At 45.6% G+C, this 8,547-nt stretch overlaps 1 protein-coding gene across 1 annotated transcript; it reads right to left on the bottom strand.

Annotated features, from left to right (window-relative positions):
* Nucleotides 1–3,388: 3,388 nt before the first annotated feature.
* LOC306970060 (olfactory receptor 2A25-like) lies at nucleotides 3,389–5,147 on the bottom strand (the record flags this gene model as incomplete). Its single annotated transcript, XM_079565886.1, has 2 exons — nucleotides 3,389–3,932; nucleotides 4,756–5,147. 2 exons carry the CDS (start codon nucleotides 5,145–5,147, stop codon nucleotides 3,389–3,391), a joined length of 936 nt encoding a protein of 311 aa, XP_079422012.1.
* Nucleotides 5,148–8,547: the final 3,400 nt, after the last annotated feature.

Below are 8,547 nucleotides of genomic sequence, written 5' to 3'. Positions count from 1 at the left end.
CAAGAGCAGAGATGCTCTTTGTGAAGTGAACAGGCAAAAGAGAGGCTGAATATGTGGATGAGCTTCTTTCACTTTGATCATAAAGCTGGAGGTCAGGGCTTTGGTCAGGGCTTGTCCCTCAGCTGAGGAGCAGTGGCTGAGCAGGAGTTAGTCATGTTGTTTGAGATGAGCTGGTCTCACATGTAACTCTCCTATTCTGCATCAGGCCTTTGGTCTGGTTTATGTGATTTAGTCCTGCCTTAGCCCTGATAGATCATGTTTTGCCCTGGTTTAATCCTGGTTTAGTTCTGAATAGTCCTCGTTTATTATTAGGCTCTTTATTATTCTGTATGAATATGTTATTGCAATGTTTCTAAAGCCTAAAATGCTGGAATATAAAACAACTATTGTGTTTAGGTCCAATTCTATTCTATTCAAGCATTGATGATAATGAAATGATCATTTATTTATCCCAAAAATATGAATACGTTTGGTGGCAGTGGTCGGCTCACCGACTGACTGGCCCAGTGGCCAATGACCTCCCACAAATCTGGCCCAGTGACAAAAGTAATTGAAGAGCCCTGCTGTAGATTCTATGATTAATGAACCCAAACAATCCACTTTTTTGTAGTGCATATGACGGAAAACAATATTAATTCAACAATAAACTTCAAATTTGTTTTAGAACTGTAGTTCTACTAATGGCTTCAGTTTCATCACAGAGAGAACATAGAAGGATTTGTACATAATGTGAAATTCCAAATCAGGTTCTGAACATCAGAAGATACTGTCTTCTATTTGAATTATATTAAAAAAGGACAAAATATTATTACATTTTCCATTTTTAAATATAGATTTTAAACTTTTATTGACTATTTATAGAAATATAGTATACACTGCAGAATATGTCACCCTATACTATGCTAAATATAATGGTATCAGTTTTTTTCTGGCAACAGTGCCCTAGTTTACAAATATTTTGACAATATTGAATAGTTGTGTCTCTTTGGACTCGTTTAGTTTTAGTAAAACTTGCCAACGTTAACATCTCTGATCAGCAGAAACCACGTCAGAACCCAATGACCACACGGTCCACCTGGAGAGGTCAGCCCTCTCCTCACTGACCACACGGTCCACCTGGAGAGGTCAGCCCTCTCCTCAATGACCACACGGTCCACCTGGAGAGGTCAGCCCTCTCCTCAATGACCACACGGTCCACCTGGAGAGGTCAGCCCTCTCCTCAATGACCACACGGTCCACCTGGAGAGGTCAGCCCTCTCCTCATCACTGACCACACGGTCCACCTGGAGAGGTCAGCCCTCTCCTCAATGACCACACGGTCCACCTGGAGAGGTCAGCCCTCTCCTCACTGACCACACGGTCCACCTGGAGAGGTCAGCCCTCTCCTCACTGACCACACGGTCCACCTGGAGAGGTCAGCCCTCTCCTCACTGACCACACGGTCCACCTGGAGAGGTCAGCCCTCTCCTCAATGACCACACGGTCCACCTGGAGAGGTCAGCCCTCTCCTCACTGACCACACGGTCCACCTGGAGAGGTCAGCCCTCTCCTCACTGACCACACGGTCCACCTGGAGAGGTCAGCCCTCTCCTCATCACTGACCACAACCGCACATCAAACGAGCGCACAGAGCCACGGGCACTTGCCCGGTCAATTTAGGATTTAGCCTCACAGTAAATGTAGCTCCGTTAGCTTTATGGGTTAGCTTATAGATGCTCTCACGTTTCACGCGGTTATTGTCAAATATGAAGCTACAGTCATCACAGAACTTGGATCAGTTTGGTGCTCAGTCTTGTGCACAGTTGCACGCTGTGTGTGTGTAACTTTGTTGTACAGACTGATGCGTTAGCGCTGCAGCTACCAAGGAAAAGCAGTAAACGTTCACTTGTGGTAATATAAAGCGGTGTAACTTTCACCTCAGCGTCAGCGCGATGTCTCGTGCGGTTCATCGCCCTCAGTGGTGCGTCTGTTGGAGCGGGGTTAGTGAGTAGACGAGCTACAGTCAGCCGGTGGATGTGGGCGGCTGTTGTGCTGCCCAGGTGAAGTGACCGAGGGCGGGGCAGCGGCTCACTCAGCCTGGAGCTGGAGGCTCCTCTGGCTGAAGCCACGGGGAAACGGCATATTTGGCGTAACAGCACCAGTGAGCATTTTACAAGCCTCAGCCAGTGCATAGTTTATTTACACGTTACACGCCATAGACCCGCCCTCCCCCCTTCACTTTTTTTTTATTGCATCTACACGATTCACGTGAATGGCATTTTCCGAGGTCAAAACGGCGAATTTCGCCGAAAGGCGACAGATTTGCATGTATGTGTACAGTGCCGAGAAAAAGTAAGTCCACCTTCTGGAATTCTTCACATTTCTGCCTAAACTGGTCACTAAATGTGGTCTGCCTGAACTGTTACCACCCAAACATTTACATTTGATCATGCTCTTATTGGCCATAACGTGAACATTCACAGGAGAGTGTGGAATAAGTAAGTACACCGCCTGAATCTCGCTGAACTGCAGCAGTTTAGTAAAGAGGAATGATCCAAGATTCATCCTGATCGTTGTGAACGTCTGATCTGCAACTACAGAAAAGCAGTTACTGCTGCAAAAGAAGGATCAGCAGTTATTTAATACAGGTTCTCCTGCTCCAGACTTCACTGTGAGGAGAAGGTTTTCATGTTGGTGCTGTTCCATTTTCCTCTACACATGACGTTGTGTGTTCCTCCCAAACTATTCAACTTTGGTTTCCAAAAGAGCTCTTGGATGCTCCACTGCACTACAGGAAAAATATACTGTGGACTGAAGAAAATTGAATAGTTTGGGAGGAACACACAACGTCATGTGTGGAGGACAAATGGAACAGCATCAACATCAAAACCTTCTCCTCACAGTGAAGGAGCAGGAGAATCAGGGTGTGAGGCTATTCTGTTGCCTCAGGGCCTGGACTACATGCTTCATCAATAAAAAATATATATTATATGATATTTTGTAATCAAAGTAAGTGAACCCCTGTATTAAATAACTGCTGATCCGTTCTTTGCAGCAGTAACTGCTTTTCTGTAGTTGCAGATAAGACGCTCACAACGATCAGGATGAATCTTGAACCATTCCTCTTTACAAATCTGCTGCAGTTCAGGGACATTCAGGCGGTGTACTCACTTATTCCACGCTCTCCTGTAAATGATTACATGTTATCATCAAATATAAATGTTTGGATGGTATTAGTTAATGCAGACACTGTTTAATCATTCCTGTGATTTTAATGAATATCAGCTCACATTTAGTGACCCATTTGTGAGAAATGTGACAAATTCCAGACGGTGTACTTACCTTGACCACTGAATGTGCCCCTCATTTGGGAGCATTAAAAAGATTGTAAAATTAGAATAAAATGGTGTCATTTGTGAGTCCTCAGTCTTTTGAACACTCTGCTCAGGCTCTGGTGGATCTCGCGGCACTGGAAAGCGTAGATGAATGGATTGAGCACGGCGGGGATCACGTTATACAAAATGGCGGTGAGTTTGCGGTACTCTTTGTACTGCGGGTAGCGGTGCAGCGCGATGATGGACAGGCCACTGAACAGCACGATCAGATACAGCAGCAGGTGAGTGGAGCAGGTCTGCAGGGCTTTGCGGTTCAGGCTGCGGCTCCTCGTGCTGAGGCAGGCCACGGTGATGAAGCCGTAGGTCAGGACGACGCTCCCGATGGACCCGGTCAGCAGCACCACCGTGAACGTGATGCCGTACACATTGTTGATGAAAGTGCTCTGACAGGACAGCTTGAACAGTGACGCGTTGTCACAGTATGAGGCTGGGATGAAATAACGGCACCGGGTCAAACGCAGCGACAATCCCAACAAACCCCCGACCAACAGGAAGCCGAGCCCCCAGGAGAACACGGTCATCCTCACCACCGCCCGGGTGCTCATGATCAGGGAGTATCTATGGTAGTAAAAATATTCGTCAGTTAAAAAGACAACCATATGTAGAATAATTGGACAAAGAGCAGCGTGAAGCTTCGTGCATGTGTGTGGATAGTTCTGCTAATCCATGTAAAACCAATGGCCACTGGTTGTGCTGCTTTACCACCGCGACGCTAGGGGCCGACATTGTACCTCCATATGGGGCGGCAGAACAAGCTAGTCTTCCAAAAGCTACCATTGCACTACATTGAACACATCTTTAAAGCCTGGTGCATAATTTTCCTAAACTTTCTACAGCGAGTTATTCCTCCTGTGATAACGCTGGGTTAGGCGACCAGGCTGGTTTTCGATAGGAACATTTTTTATATCTCATATGCTAATGAGGGTCGGACTTTCATTGAGTGGCCATTAGCATCAGAGCTAGTCCCGTGGCTACGACTGAACTACTCGTCACGTGAGGGCTGAGTTTGCACGCTCTTACGCCCTTCTTAGGAACATGCTACGTCAGAGATGGGTAGGAGGAGTCTTTAAATCCGCCATGATTCCCCCTTGCACATGGTTATTATGGCAAATGGGGAGAGGTGAGGACATGTTGTCAATTAATAATATGTCGATGTGTAAAACATTTTGACTTTGGAACCACCGGAGGAACAGGACAAATAAAGACACTTTTATATGAGATTTTACAAACAAGCATGAAGCTTCTCATGTTTTATAAGTTAATTATCCATTGTGGAATAATTAACAGCAAGAGTTTTCCCTGGACCAATTAGTTGCCTGTGGATTTGTGGAGGGTGTGATTTGTTATGTGTGGAACATTTTCTCATTTATCTTTGTAGTACCTCAGGGGTCTGCAGATGGCGACATATCGGTCGATGGACATGAGGATGAGGATGGTGTGGATGTTGCAGCCGTACATGTGGTTTGCGAAGGCCTGAGTGACGCAGGCGCCCAGCGGGATAAGGCGGCGGTGGGCCGGCTGTAGCATGTCCCACAGGATCCGCGGAACCACCGCCAAGTTGTTCATCACGTCGTTGACAGCCAAGTGGCAGATCAGCAGGTACATGGGCTGATGCAGGGCACGCTCAGACCACACCAGAGCCACCACGCCCAGGTTAGAGCCCACGATGAAGACATGACTGAGCAGGAGAGACAGAAACACCAGGGAGCGGCTGGATGAGGGCACCATCAGCCCCTCAAGCTGGAGGAGCACAGGGGAGGTCCCGTTCTCCATCACTGACTCACAGGAAACACAGCACAAGTGTGTATTAGCGTGTTTGTGTCAGTGTGGATATGTGTGGTTGTGATGAAGAAGGCCACTATGCACCCATGGCAGCTCCTCAGGGACTATAAAGGGGGCTAAACTTCCCCCAAAATTCCACTCAACACATTTTTATTCAAAAATGTACGTATTAAATTACATAATAAATCCAATTTTTGTGAGAATGTCAGTTGTTAACCACACACAATAAAAAGCCGGTGCATGAGCCGCTCCGCAGCTGGCTGTCACTAAAACGGGAGCGTGTCACGTGGATGCCAGTTTACAGTGGAGATGTAGTGCTTGATGCTTTGTTTTGATACTGTGCCTCTGAGGATCCATGGAAATCGCTCATGGACTTATCAGGAAATGAGGAGCAGGAACTATCATGAGGCTTTACTTTGATCTGTCATGGACAACTCTTTCTGTCAAACTAAACGGCTTTTGGACTAAAGTGGACCAGCCTTGACCTAATGCTACAACAAGTTGCTCTCCTCAGGTTAGTAAGGGGGGTTTCCACTGGCACACACCCTCAGCCCAATGCCTGGTCAACCCGGTTGGGCGAGCTTTTCAATTGCCGAGGCCAGGGCCATTCCAGTCTGACCAGGTATACGTTTAGGACTGACCTCTGGCTATGGCCAAAGCACTAAACCATGACAAAAGGTCAGCACACACTACACCACTTTTACGCCCTAATTTTCAGTGGGGCCAAGTCTTCTCGTCGTGGCTCATTGATGGCAGTCGCACAGGGTCGTGTCTCGTAGTGTGGGGGGGTCACAACTCGCATTTGAATCTTGTAGTGTGGGCAGCAGTCAGACGCTACATGCTTCAAGAAGGAAGTCAAAAAAAGCAACTCATTTCATGGCCACAGCCCCACACGAAACAGCATTGCTTTATATCATCAAAAGTTCCTGAGAAACACCTTTCCCAGCTACATTTCATCTTCAAACAGAGTTTAACTGCGGAACTTACTGAGTTTGGAGACGATCTTTCCAGCTACTTTTCTCTGATAGCTTTCTCTGAACTCCGCTGTCTCCTCCGTCTCGGGGCTGATGGTCCATCTCCTTTTCTTATTAAATCCAAAGAAATATGTCCTGCACCTTCGTGCCGCCGACATTTATCTATTTTGACAGAACTATAGCCAAGGTGAAGCTCGTAGCAGCAGTAACCTGCAGCAGCATTGAACTGTGTTGTTGTGACAGCGATCACATGACACTTTTCACACTGTCGACCAATCGGGAGACGCATATGTTCCTCACGATCACAGAATCCTATGTTCTCTGATCTGGTGTCAGTTTTTGAAGCCGGAGGAGAAATGCAGCCTTAGAGAGGACACTGTGTTATAAAACATCAGCTGTTGACAGAATTATTCTCAGTTGTTATGTGTGAACCCCCAGATGTTCTATAATCGCACTGAATCCAGTTGTGTAATGTGGCGCCCCCCATTCTTTATAAAATCGTGTAATGTGTGCTGACCTTTGGCAAACGAGAGAGTGGACAGCCCTCACTATTAACATGCAAGTCATACGAAGTTCATATTTCACAACATACCCCTGTTCTAAAAGGGGATTTTGCCGATATTAGCATTTAACCACTTTTAGCGCAACTTTAGATGGTGTTAGCATAATATTAGCATGTTGCTTATCTTTATAGTTGTATTTTAGCTGCTTTTTTCATGTAGTTATTTGCCTTGGCACCTCTGAATGATTCCATAACCCCGTCCACATTTGTTCTCATCGCGGCTTACTTTTTATGAAGTCTGTGGGGGCGCTGCCCACAATAACTGTGGTTGTGTTGTGTAGTGGAAACACAAGTGTGTACTGGGTAGAGTCCATACGTGACAATGCGAGTACATAGATGTGCCTTGTTATTTTAAAGGGCCTATATCATGCTATTCTAGCCATTCGAAAGTAAACTATGGGTATTCATGATATATTGTACCTCTACCACTTTTCAGTACTCATTTTTTGGGGGTATTTTTCCAACCCGGAAGTCAAGGCGCTTGGATTCAGTTAACTCCGCCCCTCTGTCCGCCCATGCATCATTACAAGTAGTAGAAATAAATATTGCAGCAATAAGTGAAGTTACTTCACAATGCAGTTGCAACACAGCTTCATAAATGGCGAACAGTACATACATTTTTACCATTAGCATGCATTTTGTTTGACTTACTGCTCTGGCCTCACCTCTCCATCGGGTGTTTTTCTTGTGGAAATCGCGCTGGTTATAAGTTAATCCACTTTGGTTCGGGTCAAGTTTCACTAAGCATCCATTGGTGAAGTGACATATTCTGGCTGGTTGCAGGATCCTGGAGAGAAATTCCAACTTCTGGCAAGTGGATTCTTCTTTAGGAAGGTTGAATAAAGTCCTGTAACGAGACATTATCATTCGGTAAGAAAAAACAACAGACAGTGTCTAGAGTAGGTTAGAAAGGACCCACTTCTTCACAACTTTGGCACAAAAATCCCTTTGTTCAGACGCTCTGAGTTTGTTTACTCCGCAGGGGGACATGTCGGGCATTACATTACAGATGTTGAGCACTTCTCTGTTGTACAATCCATTCCCCTGAAAAAGGGATTCTTAATCTCAGTGGGACATTCCTGGTTAAATAAAGGTCAGATATTGATGATCGGCTTATTGTGCTAACTCCGAAGCTCGGCTTCAAAGCAGGGGCCGATGTAACACCCCCAGCTGAATGCTGATTGGCTGCCTCTGCTCTGACTGACAGCTCCTTCTCTTGATGCTCCTGCTCTGTGTCTGTGAGAGTAGCATTAGCATTAGCATTACTTGCTGTCTCTGTGACGCAACAAGAGGAAATTGAAGCTGTTGAGAAGAACATGACAGGGATGGACTTTATTTCAGTCATGAAGCTTATGCTTATGAAGCTTTATAAAGAATGTCCTTTTGTGGATTAGAGACTTCTGTGGAGAGTCAAAAGTGTTTTCTGGTGTTATCTCCTCCTGCTTTAGCAGCTATTAGCCACATATAGCTACATAATGACACAAACTGCTCAGAGTTAGCCCTAATGTGGGCCTGGTTTCTTTGTTTAGTCTAAGTTTTGTTTTGTTCCAGTTAAACCTTGTGATCGTTGTAGAACTGTTTGGAGTTAATTTAATCGTGGATGTAGGAAAACTGCACCAAAATATTAGGTCTCAATCAAGTCAGTTGTTGGATTTTAACATTTTATTATGTAGGTCTATGACAATAAATAGAAAATATCACAAGCTTCCCCTGTTCAAAAGACCACCAGCTGCCACTGCTGTACGCAGAGGACAAGTTGAATCTAAAAGGCCTATCTCACTGGCCCTAGAGACGACCTGGAGACAAGTTGGCTTTGTGCAGTCTCTGTGTGGTCTCTGAGACGTCTCAGTGCAAA

This window comes from Gobius niger, assembly GCF_951799975.1.
Source record: "Gobius niger genome assembly, chromosome: 11".
In the NCBI taxonomy this organism is placed as follows: Eukaryota; Metazoa; Chordata; class Actinopteri; order Gobiiformes; family Gobiidae; genus Gobius; species Gobius niger.
Note: the sequence above shows the minus strand (reverse complement) of the source record. Positions and strands in the feature narration are given on the sequence as shown.